The sequence below is a fragment of the Neomonachus schauinslandi genome, chromosome 11, assembly GCF_002201575.2.
Source record: "Neomonachus schauinslandi chromosome 11, ASM220157v2, whole genome shotgun sequence".
In the NCBI taxonomy this organism is placed as follows: Eukaryota; Metazoa; Chordata; class Mammalia; order Carnivora; family Phocidae; genus Neomonachus; species Neomonachus schauinslandi.
The window spans coordinates 101306669-101332405 of record NC_058413.1 but is presented as its reverse complement, the minus strand read 5'-3'; the positions used below and the strand labels follow the sequence as shown (position 1 = coordinate 101332405).

The following is a 25737-nucleotide window of genomic DNA, read 5'->3' as shown; positions in this document are numbered from 1 at the left end:
AAACCCGAGGTTCAATTTGTCTTCATGTACCTTACAGTGCCTTATACACAATCAATAGTCAATAAGTATGTGTTGAATAAATAAACACATTTGGTGAGGCTGGCCCACTTGTCAAAGCATGATCCACAACTTAACAATTTTGCTTCAGACTTCATCTCTGTGAAATGAGGGAATTGGGCTGAACGATCTCCAGGCTTCCTCCCCATCTTAGGAATGCATGCTGTTGGTCTAGGAATGAGGATGAAGTGGAGTTTAATAGCCCAGACAAGAAGGAAGAGCATGGCGTGAGGAGCATCCTGAGCTAGTGCCACATTCTTGTAAACAGAATGTTCCCTCTGCCCAAAATACCCTTTCCCCACTTGCTCACTTGGCAAATGTCCAATGGTCAGCTCCACCAGTCTGCCCCTGCCCCCCCCCTCCGTGAAGCTGTCCTTGACTTCTCCCTCAACACTCCCTGCCCTACATACACGTGCACATGCACGCATACACACACACACACACACACACAGTTATTTCCTCCTCAGGGCCCCCAACTACACTGTGTGTGATTTGTGGTTACTTGATTGTGGGTCTGTCTCTCCATCCTCACTCCAAAGACTGAGCTTATTAAAAACAAAAACTACCTCCTATTCATGTTCAGGCCCCATTATAGAGCCTGGCATGTAATGCAAGCCTTCAATAAATGTTTTTTGAGTGGCTGAATGAATTAGCAGGCCATGTGTAGAGGGAGCAGAAGGGAAACAATTTGACCTTACTAGAATTCAGGCCAGAAAACAGTGAGAAATCGAACTCAGTAAGATAGGGGGAGGCTGGGCTGGAAGTCCAAGAAGGGGTGTTGAGGCTTGGTGCCCCAGGTGACACCCCGGTATCATGCTTACATAGGGAAGTCACAGTGAAAAGAAGAATTATATCAGGAAGATTAGTGTAGACATGGTTTCTCATTAAAAAAAATGAGTAAAAGTAATGAACTTGCTTTCTTCCTTGGCATGCTCTAAATAAATTCATATCTCATTTATTATATCTGACATTTACGTGCATAAAAAACACAGAATAGTCTCATTTAGAGGTGTCTTCCTTATTTTATTTTAATAAACAAATTTTTAACAAATTATAACACAGTAAACAAACATCTCACCTAGAATAAACCAAGTTCACATAAGTCCAAACAGTTGTTCATAGCATATGTAGCACCTAGCTCAGCGCCTGGCACATATTACGTGCTCAATTAATATTCACTGAATGTCAAGTTGATACTGCACGGTGGTTGCATTCATTCTGGTTGTTTGCACAAATGGAAAATAACAGCAAGTCCCCAGATGTAAATACGGTGATTATTTTAGAAGATTAAAAGATTAAAAAATAATTAAAGATTGAAAGATCTTTACCGCTTGTGTTTGGAATTTAGAACATATATGTATATATATATCAATATGTTTGTCTTTTTAATGCTCTGAGCTGTAAAATGATATTAAAATAAGTGCAGATGAGAGAGCGCATGTGAAATGACTACAGTAGATGGTGGCTCAGGAAAGCATTCATCACCAGCCAGACAACCTACACCTGGTACAAGCAAATGAATGGGTGACGTTTCTTTAAAAGCCAAACAAGTCCCTTTATGCTGGGGCATCTTTTTTTTTTTTTTGCCAATTAAATACAGTTTTATTTAAGACTGCATTTTCCACTTAACAATACAGTGTTTATAAAGTGCAATGTTTATTTCCTTTCCCTGTGCACGTATCCCATATTCAAGTATCAAGAATGCCCAGTTTATTTACTATAGCAGCTCAACATTAAAACTGCCATGGAGTTTGCTACAAATTTGGGTCCTTCGAATATTTTGTGTGGAACAATGCTAGACCTATTCTCAGGTTGGCTTAATCAACCTCTTCGATGGTGGGTCCAGAGGAGGCACCACCAGAGGGAGGAGCTCCACCACCAGGGAAGCCTCAGGCATTCCTCCTGGCATGCCCCCGGCGCTCTGGTACAGTTTGGTAATGATAGGATTGCAGACTTTCTCCAGCTCTTTTGCTGGTGTTTAAATTCTTCCTTCTCTGCAGTCTGGTTCTTATCAAACCAATTGATGATTTCACTGCACTTGTCAAGAATCTTCTGTTTGTCCTCATCACTGATCTTGCCCTGAAGGTTTTCATCTTCAACAGTTGCTTTCATGTTGAATGCATAAGACTCAAGTGAATTCTTGGAAGACACCTTGTCCTGCTGTTTTTCATCTTCAACTTTGTACTTCTCAGCTTCCTGGACCATGCACTCAATGTCTTCCTTGCTCAAGCGGCCCTTGTCATTAGTGATGGTAATCTTGTTCTCTTTTCCTGTGCTCTTATCCACAGCAGAGACATTGAGGATACCATTAGCATCAATATCAAAAGTGACTTCAGTCTGAGGAACGCCGTGAGGGGCAGGAGGTATGCCTGTGAGTTCGAACTTGCCAAGTAGGTTGTTATCCTTGGTTAGGCACGCTCACCTTCATACACCTGAATAAGCATACCAGGCTGGTTGTCAGAGTAGGTAGTGAAGGTTTGTGTCTGTTTGGTAGGAATGGTAGTATTACACTTGATGAGAACAGTCATGACTCCTCCAGCAGTTTCGATACCAAGAGAAAGTGGGAGTGACATCTAACAGCAGCAAATCTTGAACATTTTCAGATTTGTCTCCGGAATGGATGGCTGCCTGGATAGCTGCACCGTAAGCAACAGCCTCATCAGGGTTGATGCTCTTACTCAGTTCTTTTCCATTGAAGAAATCTTGTAAAAGTTTCTGAATCTTGGGGATATGGGTAGAAGCACCCACCAGGACAATATCGTGGATCTGAGACTTGTCTAGCTTGGCATCCCGAAGGGCTTTCTCTACGCTGGGGCACCTTAAAGAAGCTGACCCTGGAAAACAATCCAGTCCCTTCAAGTCCATTGGTGATGGTAGCTTAGCCATGTTTACCCAGGTGGTAGGCCATATTACCATATAATTGCATCATTTTGCAATCTTGGGATTTAAACTCACTAGCAATTTCAGAAGGCAAAAATTTCTCACTAACTTAAGAGCCGAAGGGCATACTTGTGCATGCATGTGTGTGCATGTGTGTGCACACGTGTGTGTATGTGTTTCAAAATGATGAGAGCCTAGGAGGGCTCTTCTATGATATTTGGGATCTGATTTCCTCGGTGACTAAGCATGATGCTATTAGACAAACAATATGTGATGTTGCCCTAATACAGTGCGTAATGATCTCATTTGGACCACCTATGAATCAACATTTATGCCTAGGAAAGGCTGAGGTTTTTATCTTGAGTCCCAGATTTTTATAAGGATTTCCATAATTGTACAGCTCTGCTGATGGCTTATCTCTTTCTGTGTGGGGGGCTATGCAGTCCTCCAAAGCTTGGCTTTCTTATGCATATTTATCACTTTTCAATTTATAGCTAATTGCTAGGCTATTACTTCAGAAATAAGTGGAAATCAACCCCAGTTTCCTGTGCTCTCATCTACAGCGAATGTGTACAGGAAACGAAGGACTAAGGAGAGGTGGCAGGCTCTTTCCTTATATTCAGAAACCTTGTCATAATATAAATTTTAGCCAGAAATTGGATTTTACATAACAGGGCTTTGAACCAAGTCCTAGTTATTAAAACCCTAAAAGATCTCATGATAGCAGTGCCTCATTTCTTGTGTGTATTCTACAAGCGCTTGTAAATTTGGTAGGTGTATCTGAATTGTGTCAAAAGGATCCCATTCCTCACTGATGTTCATTTATATTTCAAGGATAACTTATCTTCATTCCTGATTTTAATCTTCCATTGCTAGTGGCTTCTACCTCTCTGGATTAATCTTCCAGGCTAGTTTCAAGTAGAGTGTAGCGAAAAAGAACTCGGGCTTTGGAACCTGTGAATGTTCATCGGGATGCTCATTAAGTATTTGATTCTCATACGAGGTGTGGGAGATTTTCACCTCTCTGCTGCCCTGAACGTAAGGATGTCCATATGACTATGTTTGTTTAAGGGCTCAGGCCCTTGGACAAATTATAGAACTTCTTCCACCACCTCAGAGAGTCACGTGAGAATTAGAAGTATGTGAGCAACGTGGTTGGCCCAGAGAATGTGTGTAACAATGTTTATCTCCTTGGTCTTTCCCCTTCTTTTATCTGTGAGGAGGGAGCTGGTAACTTGTTTATCACCTGATTGTGTCATGGAGGAGAATATAGAATGGGCTATAGGGGTGCTTGAATAAATAATTGAATGCATAAAAGCAGTTAGCTGTACCTAGAGAGTGACTTATTTAAGAGATCCATTAGCCATCATTTTGCAATATGAACATTCTTTTATTCTGCATGTTTCCTCACGTCAGGCTTTCCAAGACATAGGCAAAGAGACAGGCTGGATGAGAAGGAGAGGACATAGTTCTGGGATTTTGACTGCGGCTCAGCCAGTTGCTAGCCCAAGTGACCCTGGACTGAATGGGACAATTTGTAGCATCATGAGCAGAGGTGACAGTGGCCCACTGACCTCCACATCATCCAAAGCTCTTCTGGAGTCCCGAGCTCTGTTTGGAGCATTACATCGGGGAGGAACATTGACGTACTTGGAATGCAGGTGAACAGGAGTAAGAATGAAGGCAGATCCAGATGCTGAGAAGTCAGGAAGCCCCTGTTTCCTGCTCTCAAGTCCTTGTACTGTTGTAAGGTGAACTGAACAGAAACTATTTTGTTCTCAGTACTTTAGTGGACAAAGTGAGTAAAAATGTTGCCATCCGATCAACTAGAGGCTGTACTATGACCCAGGGACATGGCACATGGCGTTTTTCATAAGAGCAGTAACATCCTCACTCACTTGCTTAGAAATCATAGAGGGAAAAGCCAACCTGAAATTATCTAGCAAACAGGGAGATGGAAAATCAGGGATATGGAATTTTGTCCCCCCCCCCCCCCCCCCGCCCATTTCATCATAGGCAAAGGCAGAAGGGAATAAGCTTTTTAGAAAAGAGGAAGAGAAGGCTGGCCTCAGGGGCAGAGAGGAGGGAGTTAGGAGCCGTGCAGCCAGGGACCTCCTCTGTAGAGGTCTGCTGCGCGGGAGCCTGGAGGAAGCATTGAGATACCAGGGGGAAGCGACTGTAGAGGTGGGCTCGGTGCCAGGGTGCCCGAGCTCATACAGACAAAACCAGGATGGAACTGATGAGAAAACAGAATCTTCCCGATTAATTAAGGGCAGAAGGATCAGATCAAGAAAAATTGGTTTCAAAGGCTGGCCTAAGATCTTGAGACCAAAGGCTCTATGTAAGATATCTTAAGATGAAATTTACTCGTTAGGCCTTCAATTGTCTCCACTGTATACTTTGTCCTCTGAGTAACTCTCACATGATGGAAAGGTAGCTTTTACCACATTCAAGACAAGTGGTCCAGAAAGAAGTTACTAAAGCTGTTTATTCATGAATCCCACCATAAGCACTGAACACCTGTTATGTGCCAGGCAACAAGTTAGGTATGGTGATACAGAAATTAAAGTCGAAGTCTGGGTCCTAAAGGCTGTCACAGTCTAGTGAGGGAGTGGATTCAGAAATAGGTAATTAGACTGTAATATAGCATGTCAGTAGCAATGATGGAGGTGGGCCCAAGGGATTCTGGAAGCATCTGGGAAGAGCACTAGCCCAGGGGAAATGAGGAGCAATAGGTGGGAAGGCCAGGGAAGAGATGACCTATGAGCAAGTCTTAAAGGATGAACAAAAGTCAGCCAGGCAGCCAGCAGGAGCCCAGCAGGATGGTGCATGTGGTTACTCAGGTCCGCAAGGGGCAAAGCTAGAGGCAGGAGGGGAGACTGGGGAGGGCCCTTGATGGGGCTTGGACTTCACTGAGGAAAACGGGGAGCCATTAAAAAGGCTTTTCTGTGGAGAAGTGACACTTCAAGCTTTTCACAAATATTCTCTTTAGGAACGTGGCTCTGGGGGTTGAGGAAAGTGGATCTGAAGGGGGTGAGCGGAGGCAGGAAGATCAGTCAGAGGCTGTGGCTGTGGCCCACAGGAGATAGGATGGGGGCCAATCTGCAGTCATGGAGCTGGCAAGAGATCCTGGACCAAAGTCGCAGAATGAAGTGAACCTCTAGTCCTTTCTTGGTTGGTTTATTGATCCCATTCTTTCAACAAGCATCTGGAGTGACATTTATGGTGGGGTAGGGGGATGGTGGAGGGGCAGCTCTGACCAGAGGTCTGGTGTTTGTCACATTTCTGTCCCCTGCTCAGAGAGGCACTGAGGGGAATCTTCATTTCTGATGCAAGGGTAGATGGTGGCTGGAGGGAACCTCATGTCCTGGAACATGCCTGGCTCACTCCATGGTTCTTGCTGATGCAATAGAAAATTTCTCTTTCAAAGACAGTGGCTGGAATGAGTGCTCCCAGGAGTTCTCAGGCCCTCAGGCACCCAAGGGGTAGAGGAACAAGGATAAACATGGCTGCCACCCGTCCAAAGGTGAGCAGAGGGGTCATTTAGACCCATACTGACTTCAAACTCAGTGTTCTTTGGGATGCTGTAACTAGTGGGGAGCCAGCAACCCCACCCTTTTGGGGACTGTGTTTCCTCAGGGTGGACCAAGCGAGATGTAATGCAACGGCTGTGTCAAGGAGGGAAACACTTTGGTTCTTCTGGCAAAGAAGTAGTAGTGGTGGTGGTAATGGGGTGAATGCCTTTGCTTCCATAATGAATGCTTGCCATCTGTTTCTCCCTTTTCCTAATTTGTCTCACTCCCCCAGGTGCTTGTGCTTAGGAGAGAAGCCTCCACCGGTGGGCACAGGCTCCACAGATGGGCCCCTCTGGCTCCAATGGTACACATGAGCCTGGAGGGACCTACATTTAGTGTTGGCTCTGCCCAATAGGCTCTATTCCTTGGTGCTGGGGTTGATCCCTGATGGCATTTTGGGGTGTGACCAAGGGAAGCAGTACAACCACAGAACACACAGAGGTGTAGAGAGGAGGAGGATGGGCAGAATTAAACTGGAGAAGTGAAGATAGTAGGGGGAGAAGGAAAATATTTCTTCCCTGTTACCCAAGTATTGATGCCACCAAGTTTTCTGGAGCATTAGTTGTGTACAACTACCCTGGCAATTATTTAGGAAGGGCAGTGGTGTTCTAGCTCACACCTTAAAATAAGACCAATTTCTGCTTGTGAATAGCTAATCATTGAGTGCTGCACTTCTGTGCCCTGATCAGTCCCCAAATGTCTTTCTATTATCACAGAAGCTCAAAGAAGGAATGCATAGAGAGTCTATTATTATTGTTATAGCTAACATTCATTAGACACTCACTTGGAGCCCAGCGTACGAATCTGTTCTTGTCAGTGCTGTTAATGACCCCCTATCCCCAGAGCTGGTGGACACTCTTCTCCATCCTCATTTCACTTAGCTTCTCAGCAGCACTCATCAGTGATGCATCCTGCCTTTTGACAAGTCTCTCCTATCTTGGTCCTGAGACTCGGCTCTCTCCCTGATGGCCTCCTACCTCCCGTGCCTCCTCTCAGTCCATCTGCTTATTCTGCTTTCTGCACCCGAACTCCTGCAACTCCCTCTCTTCTCTCTCCACAGTTTTAGGCTAGGCAATATCATCCCTTCGTATGGCTTTAGATGACATGAATGCTGATGCCTCCAGAATCTGGATCTCTTGCTAAGATCTCTCTCTTCCATACTCACATCTGAGCACTGACTTGACGCCTCCACGACTTGTCCCACAGATGGATGTAACTTGTCCAAAATCCAACTGTTGATTCCCCTCCTCTCCAAACAAGTTCTCCCAGCATGGTCAGCATCTTGACTTCTCTCCGCTCCTCACATCGTCAGCATGTTTGGCCAATTTCATCTCTACTCGTGTCCATCTCCTGCCCCCACCCCTCCCCGCTTCCATCATCTCTTCTCTGGATTTCCGCAGTGGTTTCTGAGCTTCCCGTACCCATCCCTGTCTCCCTATCAGCCATTCTCCACACAGCAGTCAGAGTGGTTATTAAAACGTGTAAAACAACTCATGTCACTCTGCTTCTGAAAGTCCTCTGGGGCTTTCTTTGAACTTAAAGTAAAATACAAACTCCTTCCTTTAGCCTTCAGCGTGGCTTATACGTGCTGCTTCTCTTCCGTGCCTCCTCTCTTTACTCTTTCTGTCCCAGCCACTCACATGCTATTAGTTGCTGGAAGGAGCTGTTTTTCCTGACCTCAAGGTCTTTGCACATTCCTGGAATGCACCCCCACTTGTTCTTTCCATGCCTGGGTACTTCTCATGCTTTAGGTGGCAACTTACCTGTCACCTGTCCTCAGGGAAGCCTTCCTTGATCTAAAAGAGATCTCTGCTCTCATTCTTTATCGAAGAATCCTGTTCATTTCTTTCATGGTTCTAATTACAGTTTAGAATGGTTTTTGTCTCTTTGTTTGGTTATTTGTCTTCTTGATAAGCCTTGTAAACATGAATGTTCTGTTCACCTTTTTTTATCCCCCACCACTAACACAGTGCGTGTGATAATTGCTCATATATACCTGTTGAATGAGAGTGTCAGGCCTGCAGTAAGCCCTCTATGTATGTTATTGTAATTAATGTTCATAAGAATTCTGAAAGATAAATACTTTTCTAGTCCCATTTTATGAACAAGAAAAACAAGGCTTACAGGTGTGAAATAATTTGCCCAAATCCACAGAGCCTATAGGCGAAGAAGCTAGGATTTGAACTCAGAATGTCCAACTGCAGGACCTGAGTGCTCACCCCCTTCCCTTCCTCGCCGCTGGCGTGTATAGGAGGTTGTGTAAGAGGGAGAAAGGAAGCTATTGGGTCTCCAACATTAGCTCAGTCATACTCTGACTTATAAGATCCTGACATAGAGATCTTGGCTCCTTTCTCCAGTCTGCTAAATCACCTGTTTCAGAGCATTAAAAAAAAAAAAAATACACAAAAGGGAGTTCAGCAGCTTGGGGTCTGAGTTCAGTTTGGAGCCAAGAACCATTTAAACCCATCTTACCTTTGCTAGCTCACTCTAAGTCCCCTAAGCTGGCCACACATTGCACTGTCTGGTTCTTGGGACTGGATCCTGCTTCATCTCTCCATATCTACATTGAAAAGAACTGCTCACCCAAATGGGCACTCTGTGATAGATAGTTCCTTGTGGCTCAGTTTCCACAGCTGTGGAGTGAGATGCCTAAAGCATATTCACTTCCAAGATGTCCGTATGGCTCCAACACTAGCCCAGAGAACAACTCTGGGTGGATTACAAAACAGCACCCCTCAATGTCTACCAAAATGCCAATGACCTTTTTATTGTAGAAATAGGAAAAGTCATCCTAAAATTCATATGGATTCTCAAGGGATCCTGAATAGACAAAATAATCTTGAAAAGAAGAACAAAGTGGGAAGTCTCATATTTCCTGATTTAGAAACTTACTGCAAAGCTATGATCATCAAAACAGTGTGGTACGGCATAAAGACAGACTATAGACCAATGGAATAGACCAGAGAGCCCAGAAGTAAACACTTGTGTATATGATCAAGTGAGTTTTGGCCAGAATTTTTTTCCAGAATGCATTTTGCCCATGCCAAATGAGAAATACAGCTCTCGGGGTATCTGTGGACCCTGCGATCACGCCTAGAGTCTCCTTTGCAGCACCAACAGGGAAGAAACCCTACATGGGGAAGAATATAGGAGGAGCACTTTGCTCTAGACCTACTTCATTTTTCAAGTAGTCTAATTTAAACCCTAAGATTATGGTGGTGGTGAGAGGGCTTAACAACGGATGTAAGGTACTTTATCACCTAACACGAAAATCCTCATACTGAGAGAGAAGAAAAGAAAATCTCCTTTCAAGCCTCCTTCCCCCTCAAGCTTGCCTTCCTGTCCTTGTCCCGTTATCACACTGCTCCTCAAATGAGTGGTCTACATTCCCTGCTTCTCCTTCCTGGACAAGCCACCCTTTCGTTCCTGGGACAGTTATGTCTTCCTTTCCACGATTCCATTAGGCTCTCTCAGAGACTGCTAATGACTTTCCAACAGTCAAATCCAGGGAACTTTTAAATTGTCATCTTATTTGTTTCAATTCTTTATCTCTCTGACCACATTTTCACTACTCCTTAGCTTGTGTGTTCTCTTTAGCACACATCACCACAGGCATACTAGATATTTATCAATTTCTATCTCCCCCATAAGAATGGAATAATGGAGGTGAAAATTTTATTTTGCCCACTGCTCTATCCCCAGTGTCTAGAGCAGTGCCAAGCCCTTAGTTGATACTTAGTATTTGTTGAATGAATGAAAGGAACTTTGACATCTTCCTCTGCCTCAGAACCCAATCTTCAGAAAGTTCTTCAGTTCTGCTGTTTTTGTCTTAGAAATATTTCTCAAATCTGTGCTCCTATTGGCTTTCTTTCCTACCACACTGCCTTAGATTAGGACTGTCACCCCTTGCTGAGCTGCCATCATAGCCCATTTTCTGCTTTACCAAGGAAGCTTCCTTTCTAAAGCACAGTCCTGAGCGGTTCCTTCCTCAGCTTCCCCCGCTGGATGTTCACACGATAGATGCTCATTACTGTGTGTCTGACAGTCTGGGACACCTGCGACTCCCTCTGGGAAAATACGTCAGGGGAGGTCCACAGTTTTGTCCCATTTCAAAGTGAGGTTCAAGGAGGGACTGACACGCAGAGCTCACAGAGGTAGGCATTGATGAGTGGAAAGAGGACGAATTGGAGACAAGTGATGGATCCTGTTAAAAGAACACAGGAGAGACACATGCAGTGTGAACTGCGATGACTGTGGGGTACAATTCTAGAATGAGTCATTACAACAGAGATCAACAGCCACACAGAGGAGGGAGGGGCTGGAGAGAGAGAGAGAGAGAAAAGAAACACAATCATGCTAAGTCAGATAGGATTTCTACACCTGCCTATGTTAAAAAGCTAAAAATAGGGACATTTGGGGAGAAAAAATAGTGAGGAATCTTTTCATTCTACTGACATGGGCTATAAGAAGGGAGGTTTGCAGAGAAGGGTGTGTCTCTCACTCTTGGTAAAATTAGAATTAAGAAAATTTTAATTTGGGTTATCCCAGCCTTCACTTTTTTCCTTTTTCCCTCAGACTTGTTCTTTCCATCTTTCCCAGCTACCAAAATCTCTTTTTTAGGAAAGAGTCTAATATGTTAGACTTAATGTTATATGTTATAGAAGTAATTTTACATGTTAGTAGAAGCTCATATCTGAAGGTAAAGATGCTTAAATACAGCCACCGTTAAAGAAATCTATAAAGCCCACTATATCCAACACAGGGCTAAAAAACAGTGGTTTTTCAATAAATATTTATTGAAAGATGTTCAAAATGTATTATTTATATGATCGAACTTTGGAAACCATTTAAATACCCAAGAAGGGGGAAACCACTGAAGAACCATTGATATATAGAAATATTACACTGCTATAAAAAATTTAAAAAGCCTTTTTAACTGCCTGGGAAAATGCTTATAGTGAAATGTTAGGGGAAATAAACAAGATTCCAATTGCTACTCTACTGTGTCAACTCTAAAAATCATATGCATATACAAAAGATAGAAAATCCGTGGGTATCTGTGGAATCTGGGATTTGGGGGTAATTTTAGTTCCTTCTTTCTACGTTTCTGTATTTTTGAATTACTTATAATTGGTATGAAATAAATATTTTAAAAATAACGTTGGGAAGATTGATTTTGGAGAGGGAGTATTTTTTCGGGGTCCCAGAAGTCACAGCGTGTTGGTGTGGTCCTCTTGGTCTAACACATGGGAGGGGACAGGGAGGAGATACCAGCCTCTCTGGTAATGGAGGTTGGCTGTCTGGCCAGCAGAGGATGGGTTTTTAAAGAGTAGCACAGCAGTGGAGAGTCTGACCTTTAAAGAAAAAGGGAGTACTTGGTAATACTGGTGCACTGGTGCTTTGAACGTGGCAGCCTTCCTCTGGGAAAGTGTCACTGTGCTGGGCTAATAGGCTATTCCAGCATCTAGAACATTTTGTGCTCCTGATTCTTCCTCAGCTTTTGTTCCTTAAACACTCAAGCCTTGCTCAGGTGCTGAGACATGTTTATTTTAAACCCCCTGCTCTCCCACCCTCTTCTGTGTAAAATACAGCTGTAAGATTAACTGAAAGCCTTTGTGTGTACCTCAGTGACATCCTACATTAATATCTTTAAGAATTGAGGTTCTGTGCCATTATAAGAAAAAATTATTATCTAATATCTTGCCTATAAAGACCTAGGTAAAAAGCTCAGTGATCTTCATAAAGAGACCACAGATTTCAGCATTCATCAACAAGGAAACATTTCCTTTGGTTGTTTCTGGAAATTCCTTCTAAACATCTGCGTTTTCTTCGAACTTAAGTAGCTTCCTATCTCCTTCCCCTGAGATCTCTTGCCACTCTGTGGGAGAGTAAACTTCATAGCCAGTTTCAAACAAACAAACAAACAAACAAACAAACAAAACCAAAACCAAACAGAACCCTGCAAGAGCAATCTATCTCCATCCCTCTCCAAATTCTAATTTCCTGCACTTCAAAAAAATATCCTAGGCTATCCTTGTGTTTCAAGGATCTTAGGATCTAAATGGAGATTCGACAACTTTGAAAACCTAACCAAACCTAAGATTTTGTTTTTATTATTTACTAGTTATTAAAATATCCGCCCTCCCGATTAAGGAAGGCTGCATGGCAGGAGGGACCGCGGAGGCGTGGGGGAGAAGTGTGAAAAGAAGAAATCCCAGCTCTGCCTGGAAGACTGCGTGTGAAAGAGCCCGACTCCTCCGGCAGCTCCAGGCCGCGTTTTGCAGGCGGCCGCATCTGCCTCCCCTGTCTCTCTTACCTCCTTGATGTTCGGCACTATTTGTGGCCGGCGTGGTGGAAGGACACAGTGAGGTTCTCACCCCCGCCCCCCGCCCCCCGCTCCCATCCCCAGTGCCGTCAAAGCGAACCCGGGCCAGCGCAAGGATCTCCGAGTTGCGAGTGTGCTGAGGCTGGGACTGTCACTCATTCTCCGATCCGCGCGTGAACGCAGCTCGGCAGCGGCTGGCAGGAAACAATTCTGCAAAAATAATCATACTCAGCCTGGCAATTGTCTGCCCCTAGGTCTGTTGCTCTGCCGCCGTCCACACTCTCTGCAAGGGGGGGGCACAGAATTTACCGCGGCAAGAACATCCCTCCCAACCAGCAGATTACAATGCTGCAAACTAAGGATCTCATCTGGACTTTGTTTTTCCTGGGAACCGCAGGTACATTTTGAAATTATGATTATTCTCAGACTGATGTACTGATTGCTCCCTTCCCCCTCCTTCTCTCCCGAGGACACTGTTATTTGGGGTGACTTTACGTGGAATACTAAGGGTGGTCATTGTCGTTGAGCTGAGGAGGGAGCGCGTCGCCCTTGCTGCCCGCGGAACCCAGCGCTCTCCGGGGCTGCGCCGGACCCGGGCTGCTTCCCAGCGCCGCGAGCGCCCGCTGCGCCTCCCGCGAGCGCCCGCTGCGCCTCCTGCGTGCCCGCCCTTCCCACTTTGTGTGCCGGCGGCGCGGGGAGCGGAGCCGCCCGCTCCCGGGAACGCTACGGCCGTGCGGGTGCTGGGCAGCGCTCCTTCCCGAAGCGGGCGGCGGGGCGGGGCGGGGGTGCCACGGCTCCGCGGTGCGGCCTCGCGGGCTCGGGTTCCGCGGGGAAGGGGCTTGTCAGCCTCGGCCCCGCTAAGAGTGAACAATAAGGCCGGGGCAACCGCCCCATCGTTATTTCCCCGGGGTCTAATAAAGTGGGGCTCGCCGCCTTCGCGCCCAGCCCCCCCCCCGCCCAGACTGAATAACGGTTTGCAAAATGGGGCGAAATGGGCAGAATCTCAGGGCTGTGTGGCCGTTGTTGCACCCCCGTCAATATGACGTTAGTTTTTCATTTGCCAAATTGCTGGTTACTTGCAAAGCCTGCTCTCGGCCGGGAGCACGGAGGGATGGGAGGGCCGAGCGCCGCGTTTTGACAGGAGGAAGTGTGGAGGGGCGGAGGGGCGGAGGGCGAGGAGGGCGTGATCGGGCTGCCTGGTGTGTGTGCGCGTGTGTGTGCGCGCGTGTGCCTTCACACGCACCTCGAGCCCCGTGTTGCACGGTGAGCGAGAAGAATGGCAGGTAGCCGCCCGCAACACCTCGCCCCAACCTCCTTTCTTTGGGCGAGGTTCCTGATCCTTGTAAAGTGCGAACAATAGGGAGCTGAGGGGAAGACAGTCGAGGGATGCTGCCGCGGGTGGCGCGGGCTGCGCCGCCGCCCAGAAAACCTCGGCGGCCGGGAGGTTCATTTCATTTGGTGTATTTCTATCCCGGCCTCCCTGGAAGATTCTTCAGTGCGTACCCACCCTCTCCTCCAGCTGCTCTCCCCACCCCACCCCACCCAGGGATTTGCGCTCTGGCGTGGACGGTCGGGACCGGGGAAGAAAAGGAGCAGGGGCCGCAGAGAGCAGGGTGGGGTGGGCGACATTCCGGGAGGGGGGCGTGTGCTGGGAAGCGCCCGGGGAAAGCCGGGAGGAGGGGGCTGTGTGTCGCGGCCGCCGCTGCCAGGTGCCGCCTCGGGTGCTGCCCTAGAGGGCCGATTCCGGGTGGGGGAGCGCGCGGGGCGGGCCCTCCCCGGGCGGCACGGGAGCAGCCCCGGCCGCCGCCTCCAGCCAACTCGGGTCCCTCTCCCATGGCGACCAATCAGAGCGAGGCTGGCTGGGCGGGAAGCCGCGAGAGGCTTTTATTGCGGCGCGGGTGGCGGCCCGGAGCTGCCAGGACCGTCTCCCGGTGTTCCAGTCTAACGGTCTCGCTCGCCCCCGCCAGGAGAAACCCCGCCCCGTGGCCCGCCCCACAGTCCAGGGGAGGGAAGATGGAGTCCAGGTGTCCCCGGGAGGTCCGGCCCGCCAGTGCTCGCCCACTCGCGCCTCTCTCGCGCAGACCCGAGGCGTCCCTCCCACCCCCCCAGCACGCACACTCTGCCCGCGTCGTCCCGGCCCGAGTGCGTCGCCTGGGAGGGCTCCCGGGCTGGGCTCACGGACGCGCGTGCGCCGACTGGCCGGCTGCGGGCCGGGGGCGAAGCTGAGGGCGGGGCCTCAGGGGGGCTAAGGGGGGCCCCCAGCTGCGGCCAAGCCCCAGTCAGCAGATCGATTGGTCCCGCCGCCACCTGGCCCGGGCCGCCCCGGGCGTTCCCTTTTCCGTGGTGCGGGCGGGGTCTCCGCGCGCGACCTGCCCTCCCGAGACCGTGCGTTTCTGGGACCTCCTCCCCTCGAGGTGGGGGCGTGGCCACGGAGACCTGATCTTTGGGGGGCTCTGGGGGATCGCCGGCCTACCTTTCCACCACCGTGATGGGTGTAACCTTTGGTGTTCGGATTTGAAGACAGGCTCAAGCTGGTACACGCCCAGGGAGTCCCGGATTGGGATCTGGTGGCTGCCCAGCAAGGGTGGCATTCGTACCAGTGTTGCCTGGAAGGAAAGCAGCCTCAGTCCTGGCCCTGGAACCGTGAGGATGGGGCAAGGCAGAACATGAAACACATACATGGTTGCTTAACAAAAGAAATAAGTTGAACGGTTTTCTAAAGAGAAATAATGTTCCGTTAAAGTATTAATAATACGATCGTTTAAAAAAATTGAAGACTTCAGGTCAGAGGGTCAGGGCGAAAATAAAAACAATATTATATACACACACATACATGTATTTGTGTATACATAGTAATAATTATTACTGTAATTATAATAGTAATAATAATAACAATTATTATTATCTTGGCCTCAAGTGTTGTATCATCTCCAGGGACAATGGTAGTTCAGTCTCTGCACTCCACACAGTGCATATGAAAATTTAGATACAAGGTTTGCTAACTTTATTAACACAATATGAATCAGGTCTGCAGCCCCTCTCATTTTGGTGTCTTCTGCTCTTTAGGAATAAAGTGCAAGATTGTGGAATTACATAGCAAATTTGAGTCTATTCTAGCAGCAATTTTGGATGTTTTGTGGAAAAATTACTTGAAAGATCTGGAATGATCTGGAATCATACGTTTCTTTGACAATTTTAGTCCTCTGCCAATTTTACTTGCCAGAGTAAAGGAATGAATAGGACTGGTTTTCTAACAAGATAGCACTGGATTAAGAACAAAGGACACCTTTGCTACCTTACAAAAGCCAGCTAGCACGTATATAAGTATACATAATACTCCTCACGAAATGAATTATCAAGAGGTGTTTCAGCCAAGTTTGCTGTGAGTACAGCAGTGCTGAGCTGTATTTTTTTTGTTGTTGATTTTCATTTTAAGATCAAAAATGTGTGTTTATGAACAAAGCTGTAACTGAATGTAATATAGTCCTATTAAAGAATGTGGAAAACTTTCATTACTCTATCCCAAAACCAAAGAGTTAATTTTCTTTCAACACGTATTAGCATATGTTAAAATACTGAAAATAATGCAGAATTTATTTAAAATTCAACAGTTAAACACAAAGAGACTATAATCCAGATATTATGGAAGTGTGGCCTGTCCTTTATTTAATAGTTTTTGAATTACTATTCCTGCTGTGGAGGTTCAAAGATCTACCAATCATGCTGTTTTCATTAGTCCAACAATTTACATTTTTTTAAAGTCAGTTTTTCAAGAAGCTTCCCACTTCTTCCCCCAGCAGCTTGAACTTGATGAAATTTTCCCAGGGTCTGTTTTTTTTTAAATAATACTGGAATAGCAGGAAATAGGGCATATTCTTGTTCAATAAAGAAGGTTTATCCAAGTCTCTGTGCTAATTGATTAAGGATTTGTTGATTTAACTGGTGACTATTTTTTTGAGCTTGACAGTACAAGAATTAAGGCAGTAATTGTTTGCAAAAATGCTCCCAAACTCAAAAATTATGGTATGGGTGTGCTGTTCACACCGGCTGTGGGTGCTTACTCAAGGCAACGATAAGAGGGAGCAATTACTCACTTGGAGCCCCACAATTCTGAGTTTTGCACTTCTCTTGGCATACATTCATCATTAATTGACTACCTCAGGTCAGTAATACATAATTTAATGTAAGTAATCTGTATCTATATTTTTCTGTCACAGGGAACAAGGTCTTAATTGCCTTTCAAAATAAATAGCACCATTTTCTCATTCAAAACCTAATCTTTAGGCATGACAGATGTTTTTGTTTGCTACAGAACTCAGTTTCTTAAATTATAGACAGCATCTTGTAAACTTTACACTGCTTGAAATATGGACTTTGGAATTTCTGATCCAACCACTTAATTTTTTTAAGGTGACAAAGCCTCTATTTAAAATGAGTCTGATGAACCCCCCATATTTACATCTTCAGTGTTAAGGGACTGTGGCTGCTCTCCAGACAGAAAGTGACTTCAGTGCTACCGGCAGACCTCCAAAGAGATTGTACAGACAGTCCTTCCTGCCTTCGTGCCCAATAAGTGACTGACTACCTGTTGCTAAAGAACAGCTTGAACTTTCCCTGCCAATCTTGGGTTTGTGGTGATGGGGAGCAGAACCAATGGGCAGGGAGGGGAGAGGAAGGGACCGCACCTGCCACCGTCAGTCTTCCGGGAACAGACAGCCTGAGAGGAGACAAAGGCATTGGGAAAGGGCTCTCCTGTACTATTGAAGTATTGAGTTTTGGAGCAGACAAATGTTTTATGGTGCCAACATAAATATTTCAATGTAGCTCCCATAACTGATAATTCCTCAGTTTAGTGATCTAACAAATATATAGGCTAAGAAACATCTGGAACTTTAAAAGAAATGGCAGCAAATTACAAATAGTGTTTTACTAGTCTTAAAAATGGGTTGCAAATTAGACTAAACTGGAACCACGAATCAACTGGCTATGTAGTTATAGTGACTACTTGACTTTTGAAATAAAAAAGACTAAGTAGTTAAGATTCCTTCAGTTAAAAAAGAAGAAATGAGTAAAATTCAGAAGAGCATTTTATACGTGTCTTAAAATCGTAGGTCTCTGAGCAATACTGTAAGAGACAGCCTCTTAGCAAGAAGGAGATGCCCAGGGATCCCTCTGAATCCTAAGGATTAGGTGTCTACGAGGCCCAGAGTTTCTACTTTTAGGAAACAACCCTGGCAAGCCTGTTATCAATAGTATAGGTAGATGTGCTCACTACTGTAGGGCAGTAAAATCCAGAAGTCCATCTGAAGGTCACAGTCATGTCACCTTTAGCCCTTTCCATTATTAATATTAACTCTTGGTGCCAAACCTTAAAACCATTTGCTGATGTAAAGGGATGTAAATTATTTGGCGTTGCCAGTGGTGCCATTATTCCCTTTCATTTCATGGTGTTGAAATGCTGTCTCTCAGCCGAAGATGCTCATTAGGAGCATTGCCTTTTGATGTCGGTCTGGGTGCCAAATGGCAGCCTTTCAGGCAGTTTCAGTACATTACAGTAAAGACGCTTTTAGGCCGCGTCTACACGCAGGCATGGAGTTAACTGTTTTCAGTTAGGATGACACACTTCTCCCTTCCTGCAGTGTTAATTTAGCTTCCAAGCCGTGAGGAGGCTCAGAGGAGTCCACCGAAGGATAAGCCATTTGCTCTATCTTGGGTATGTGTTTTTGAAAAAAAAGGTTTTAATAAAACTGTTGTGCATTCCTTTTCTCCCAGATAGATGTAAATATGTTTTCCTTTTGATTCAAAGACTACATCACTGATGGGACTTGAAAGGCTTCCATGTAACCTGTACTCTACTCTCTGTTCTCACCCAGGACTCTCTGATTTGTAGTTGCAAACACTGGCAACATCTGGCCCTGTTTTCTGTCTGTGTCAGTCCTGAGATCACGTGCAAGAAGCCTTTGGTATCTGATTACCTCATCATTTAGGAATATCCATAGTAATGTCACAGTGTTTGAGATTGTGTTACATTTGGTATTCTCTTAAACAGTTGATCAAATAAAGTGCCAGCTTTTTATCATCGGCTCTGGGGGGAATTACACAGGACTGAGATGACATACTTTCTTTTTTTTTTTTTTTTTTATTATTTAAATATTTTATTTATTTATTTGAGAGAGAGAGAATGAGAGACAGAGAGCATGAGAGGGAGGAGGGTCAGAGGGAGAAGCAGACTCCCCACTGAGCAGGGAGCCCGACGTGGGACTCGATCCTGGGACTCCAGGATCATGACCTGAGCCGAAGGCAGTCGCTTAACCAACTGAGCCACCCAGGTGCCCGATGACATACTTTCTGCTGTCAAGGAAGCTGGAGGGTAGGACTGGGTAGAGATTTAGAGTGGCCCGCAGCCCCAGGTTGAAAGCCCAGCCACACGTATCCCTTATTCACTGTCCAGTCTTGCTCAAGTCATTTAACTTCCCTAAGCTTCAACTTCCCCTTCTGCAAAATGGAAAAATTAGTAATGCCTCCATGTTAGAGTTGTGAATGTTTTAGAGATCACAGGACTTTAGTGTGTGCAAGCTCTGTTTATTAATGAGAAAGAGAGAGGTATCTGGTTCTAGAAAAAAATAGTATTCGGACATAGTGCTTTCTTCAGAAGGACATATAAAAGGATATTATGAGAACCTGACTTCTGCAATGATTAGAACTTGACATTTAAAAAAATCTTGTTAAATACGCCTGCACTGTCATCTTGGTTGTGAATATGCTAGAGAGAAAAGTGATCTCATTATAAGGTTGAAAGCCATTTGTACAAGGGTTGATCTGGGCTTCATGGGGCCTGAAGGATGTACAATTTGGAGGGCCCTCTTTAAGGAAAATACAAAATTCTTGCCTCTGCAAAATGTAGAAGAGAAACGCCCATGAGAACACATGGGCAGGTCCCCATCCCACAGAGCCTTGGAAGGAGCCCATGCAATGTGGGAGCCCTGCAGACATCTGACCCAATGTTAGCAACCATGTCTTGGTCTGCTTGGGTCCACCTGCTTGAGAATAGAGGCTAATCATTCAGGTTTGTTAAGCATGTATCTCATAAAGGTTGTTTTGTGCTTTGAAGGTCAGAACCATACATCAAAATCAAAATCATTTTTGGAAAAAAGAAGCTATTTGACCTTTATTTTATAGAAAATCTTAAGTGAGGCCTGAGGTGATTTAATATTTCTCACTGCTTATATTTTTGTAGATTACTATCTGGAATAAAATAAAGTAATTGCTATTATTATTCAGATGAGTCAGACGTAAGTGCCCTACTGGCAGGGCAGGAAGTCGTTTTGCCAGCTAGGAGGCATATGCTGTATTGGAGAAGAGACTCAGGTTTTGTGTTAGCTCTCTAAGAGGAGAGAAACTGCATTGATAATCCCCATAATTGTGTCTTGATCGTCATTATCCAATCCTAGAGTTTTGATATGCCTTATGTCAGTTAATCTTCATATCATTTGTTCACTAAACATTTATCGAGTGCTGCATTCTGAGAATCCAGTGGTAAACATGTATCGTCTCTGTCTTCGTGGAGCTTCCAGTCTAGGTGTGGAGGAATACAGACATTAAACAAGTAACACACACATATATTTATAACCCCATGTCCTGATAAAAGCTCAGGAATGGAGCAGGCTACCCTGAAAGATTATCAGGGGGAACCACCTTTGCATGGTTGGGATGGGGTGAGGAGGTGACATTTAAAGAACTCTGTGAAATAGGAAGGACAGATGGCATTCTCATGTAAAGCATGGTTGATTGCTTAATTCAACAAGCAGGGAATCACAACAAACATTCTTGAATTACTTAATTCAGCAAAATTTCCTGAAATCTCGAGGTCAGGTTGCTTCAGGAATTGTTCTCGGTTTTAGATTATAAAGTCAAGTAAGCTATGCTTCTGCCTCTAGAGTTTATTTGGGAGACAGACCTACTCTAACATCAATAGAGACGTGGATCAGATGCCATTGGAGCACAAGGAAGGAAGCAATTAACTCTGCTTGGGACTCCCTTGAGTTGGGTGTGGGGCATGAGTTTGCCTTCAGTCCATCGAGCAGGAAGAGGTGATTCAGGTGTCTGAGAGATGAATACACACAGCGATGCTGAGGGAATGGTGTGTGGGGACTTGGGGAAAAGTAGCCAGAGACTGGGAGTGGGAAAGCTCTGTAAGGCCACATTGTGTTAGGTCTTGATATAGAAGCTGGGGCTGAGAAGGCTAAGTGACTTACACGGGTGAGGCTGGGACCATAACCTGCATTGGTTGGCTGCATGTCATCATGTTCCTAACTGAGGATAATTTGAATACACATAGCATTAGAATGTGAATTTGCTTGTCGTCTGTCAGAAGTGAGGGAGGAGTGATACTGTGGAGGGGCGAACCAAGAGCTTTGGGGTCTGACAGGTCTAGGTTGAGTCCACTCACTGTAGGTGACGTTCTGCACATCGTCGCACTTCAGGGCCTGCGGTTAAGTGTCTGATTCTTGATTTCTGCTCAGGTCATGATCTCAGGGTTGTGAGATCGAGCCCCCTCATGGGCTCTGTGCTGGGTAGGAACCAACTTAAGATTCTCTCTCTCCCTCTCCCTCTGCCCTCTCTCGCACACACTCTCTCTCTCTAAAAATGAATAAATAAAGGCTACACTTTATTTTTTTTAAAAAGTTCATCTTGAATGGAGGTTTTCTTTGAAATGTTTACAAAATACGTGTACTGGGAATATGATATGCAAAGTTCTGTGCTGGAGGCTGAGGGGGAAAACAAAATAAATGGAAGAACACTATACCAGTCCTGCAGAGGCTTTCAGATGGGTGGGAGGAAACAGTTCAGACAGGAAATCATGAGAGGTACTGTATGATTCAGTGCCTAAAAGAAGGCAGATATTAATTTTAAGAATTATTAAGTAAGACAAAAAATCATCTCAGCTGGTTTTAATATGTAAAGAAGGTGTGGACTAGCTAGTGATGGATGTGGACCCCCATGGGCGTAAGGACAAATAGGGAGAGGGAGGACCCATTTCTCAGTAGGACAGGAGGAGTCTAGCCAGAGAATTGGTCGTGAAGAGCAGTGAAAGCAGACTGGATATTGGGTCAGGTCTTACTAAAATCTTAAGTGCTAGAAAAGGAGAGGGATGTTGGAGAAATTTTTTCTAAAATATTCCAGAGTATATTCAGTGATAACACTTGAACAAGTGCTGTGCCAGGCTGTGTGTTTGATGCTAGCTATGAATTAGCAGGGAGAGAAGTAGGAGCAGACTGCTGGGCATCACTGCAGTACTTGGAGTGTTTGTTTCTGTAGCAGCCACTCTAGTGGCTGGACAAAATAGTGGGTTAGGAAAAGGATTTTTGCTACACAAAAATCAAATTTTAGAACATTTTATAAAAATCAAATTTTTATGGTTCCAGAGGGGTTTGTTAAAGGAATCCAACGGTGATATAGTTTATAAAACAGATAATCTTGGAAAGATACACTTGTGGTTTTGGATAAGGATAAAAAAGGCACACGGCTGAGATGTTAGAGATGACAAAGCAACCAACTGGGGTAGATGATAGGTCCAAAATGGGAAGTGACTGGGAGAGAGAAAAATTTTTAAGTCGCAGACCCGAGGGAATGAAATCATGGAATTGTCAGTGTGATGGGAAGCCTGAGGAAAGGGGTTACTTTGAATGAAAGATGGACCTCAGTTAAAAACATGTGAGGTCTTAGGAAAAAATTGAGCATCTTGGTATCTTACCTTCTAGGTCAGTATTTTTTAACTGTTGGTGGTGATATCTATTTAATAAACTTCCACCAGCACTAAGAAAAGAAGAAAAAGAAGGAAAGGAAGGAAGGAGGGAGGGGGAAAGTGGAGGAAAGAGGAAATGGAATAGAATGGAAAAGAGTATATATATCTTATATAGCAAGGGTTAAGTTTTATTTTGTGGAACTTTTGTCGACCCAGTTGTGATGGGAAACATTTAATTATGGCTCAGATTAAAATAATATCATAAATATTATGGGACTAGACAGAGGCTAAATCAATCTGTGGTGCAGAGAAGGTGTAGACCAGAGATCTAATGGGTTTGGGGCAGAGGGAGAAGCAGTGACAGCAGAAATACTTACTGAGCGTCTATGCAGTCTCTTAGCTGCAGGTGTAAAGCAAAGCTCCCAAACTCAACAGTACAATACCTTGACCTTGGAAAGCCTACTCTCTAGTGGAGAATGGAAAGACAACTGGGAATACCAGGTAGCATCTAAAGCCAGATATGCGGCTAAGATTTCAGAGGCAGAGTGAAGATTACCTGGGCAGGAGGGGCGGTTGGAGAACTCTCCCCAGCGTGGTGAGAGCTGGAGGCTTTGTAGTAAGGATTTTGCTTTGCATAGGGGAAGCATGAATGAAGTAGTTTACCTGTTCCATGTTTGGGAGGAAGCCGCGGGGAGCCCATCCAGGGGGACCAGGAAGACTGAGGGTTCATAGTAGTCTATATTTTTATCCCTTTTCAGTGGAAAGAAAATACCGTGGGTTACAATCAGTGCATTATAGAATCTTCATCACACCGAAGTATTTATGTTGTAGTATTTACGTAGCATTTAGAATGGCATCTTGTCTATAATTCGGAAGGCAGTATTGAACAAAAGGGGGGAGCCAGAGCCTAGTGCTGTGCATGTCTCGGTTAGAGAAGAATGATGTTAAGTGGACAAAAGTTGGAAACAAATGGTATATATAATACCGATTCTGTTTTTTAAAAATTCCTTTCACTTCCTAAGGCTGGAAGAATACATTTTTTATACCATTTGAGTTTTCTCTAATGAGCGTATATTGCTTTATATTTGGATTACAAAACAAATACTGTATTAAAAAGAGGGCAGTAGTGCGTAATGTGGTTATGCGTGTCAGGAAGATGAAGCGCAAGTAGAAACTTTGGATTTGTTTCATAGGAGAGTGGGGGATCTTAGAGAATTTTAGTTGGATAGTGAAATTCACATTCTCAGAGTCAAAGACTGAGGAGGAGCTGATATCCAGGATACTGGACCACAAAGAAGGGAAGAATGGGGTATTGGGATGGGGGAAGGCTTCACACTGGGGGCCATCTGGGTACTTGTATCTGCACAAAAGAAAAGACCCCGGCGATGAACAAACCTTGCAAAGGACAATGGGATGGGTTCATCTGAGAGGAAGTGAATAATGTTAAGAGGGTTTCCTCCCCAGGGATTTCATTTATCATGGCAGGCGATAAATTTTAGACAATTTTGTTTTCTTTGCATCATTGCCCATGATATTCATACTTTTATTCTACACCTTTAAAAAAGGTTTGTTGATAGCAACATCTTTTGAAGTTTCTTCAGCGTGTCACAGATTGGATACATTGTTTTTATTAGATCGGCAAAAGAGTGGACATGGACGTGACTGACTACTGATGTTCTTTTATCATAGTGCTTCTGCGAGTGTCCCTCTGTCTGTGTGAGGTGCTGCCAATCGCTAGTTAAGCTGCAGTTGCTGTACGAGAACTGGAGTCAGGGTACAGCTTGGTCTCTGCTGTCAGGAGCATGAGAAGATGTGAATCCAGTGCAAGCTCTTTGATCTGAGTTATAATACAAATTATCTTCCTTTCTTAATTTAGTATCTCCTTTTGCTGTGGTAGAGCAATGCATTCTGTAGGGGGTGCCTCGGGGGCCTTTGACATAAAATTGGCATTTTGTAGGGTGGCTCTCCTACTTTCCATGACCTTGAGCCAGTTATTTTATCTCTCCGACGCTCAGTTTATTTCCCTGTGAAACAGGAATAATAATACACCCCTAATAGGGTTATTGTGAGGATGAAATGAGGCAATTTATGCAACTGTCTGGCACATAGTAAGCTCAGTCATTTTTTTTCCCATTTTCCCTTTTTCTGCTAAAGTTCACAGTAAAGGGGTGTACAATTAGTGTTGGATTTAAGTATTGATTATAATTAGAATCACATTTTTTTCCCATTTAGTTTTCATTGTCTGAGAGTTCAGGATCACCATGAATTGCAGTTGAGTTAGAAACACCATGGCTGATGGCTTAGCTGTTTCAACTCCAAAGTCTAGTAGGTCTTGGTTTTGAAAAAAGTAGAATTTTTAAAAATAAATTGGTTTATATAGATTCTCCTTTCTGTTTGCATAGGGTTAATATTAAACCTGTCAATTCACCATAATGGTAGAGCCATAAAATTTAGTGTACTTAAATAATGGTTGCTGCTAAAGATCATATTGGTGACACTTCATTAATCTGGAAATCATTTGTCTGGCAACCTTAAATCTTTGGAACATGAAGCATGAAGAATAGGGGAAAAAATGAAGAGGTAAGGGAAGGATGCCTCTGATTAGTCAAAATAGATAACCCAAAGTCCGTGCATTTAATTGTATGCACTTGACTGATAGGGAAGCCCTTTAGCCTTTTTTTTTTTCCCCCCAGAAAGAGTACATATATTCTTAATTAATTTCCTGGCTTCTACCACATTTAGAAGGGCTCTTAGGCAGATTGGAATCAAGGAAATATGACTACTAGGTACAGGTACACTGACAGTAAGATGTAATAACTCGAATGGGCAGAAAAATTATGAAAAGCAGATTCAAGAACACAAAAAAAAACACATCAGTCTTAGCCATTTAATATTCAATTGAAAAGAAAGCTCTATATATCACAAAATGCCAAGGGATTGTCTATAACACAGTGCAGCATAAATAATGGGTGTTCATAATTAAACCTCATTTGGAAGAGCCAACCATCGCCCATTCAAGCAACAGGTGACATTTATGTGGATTAGTTTATGGAGCATGTGTCTTTCGTGTTCAGCTCTGTGCTAGGTACTGAAGGAGGTATGATTTCAAGAAGTTTCCATATAGTTGCAAACATGAAACAAACATAAATGTAGAT

The 25737-nt window shown here is 44.5% G+C and overlaps 1 protein-coding gene and 1 pseudogene across 4 annotated transcripts in view; one reads left to right on the top strand and one right to left on the bottom strand.

The window, feature by feature from the left end:
* Positions 1-1803: 1803 nt before the first annotated feature.
* Positions 1804-2943, bottom strand: LOC123326235 (annotated as a pseudogene).
* Positions 2944-12973: 10030 nt separating this feature from the next.
* Positions 12974-25737, top strand: part of NCAM1 (neural cell adhesion molecule 1) — a 297885-nt gene continuing 285121 nt past the window's right edge. For 3 of the 4 annotated variants that reach the window (XM_021696578.1, XM_021696577.1, XM_021696580.1), the window contains exon 1: positions 12991-13234. In XM_021696578.1, coding sequence (XP_021552253.1) covers positions 13183-13234 — 52 coding nt within the window. In that variant the 5' untranslated portion in view covers positions 12991-13182. Of the gene's footprint in view, positions 13235-25737 lie in introns of all 4 variants that reach the window. The other variant, XM_021696579.2, reaches the window with a different exon arrangement.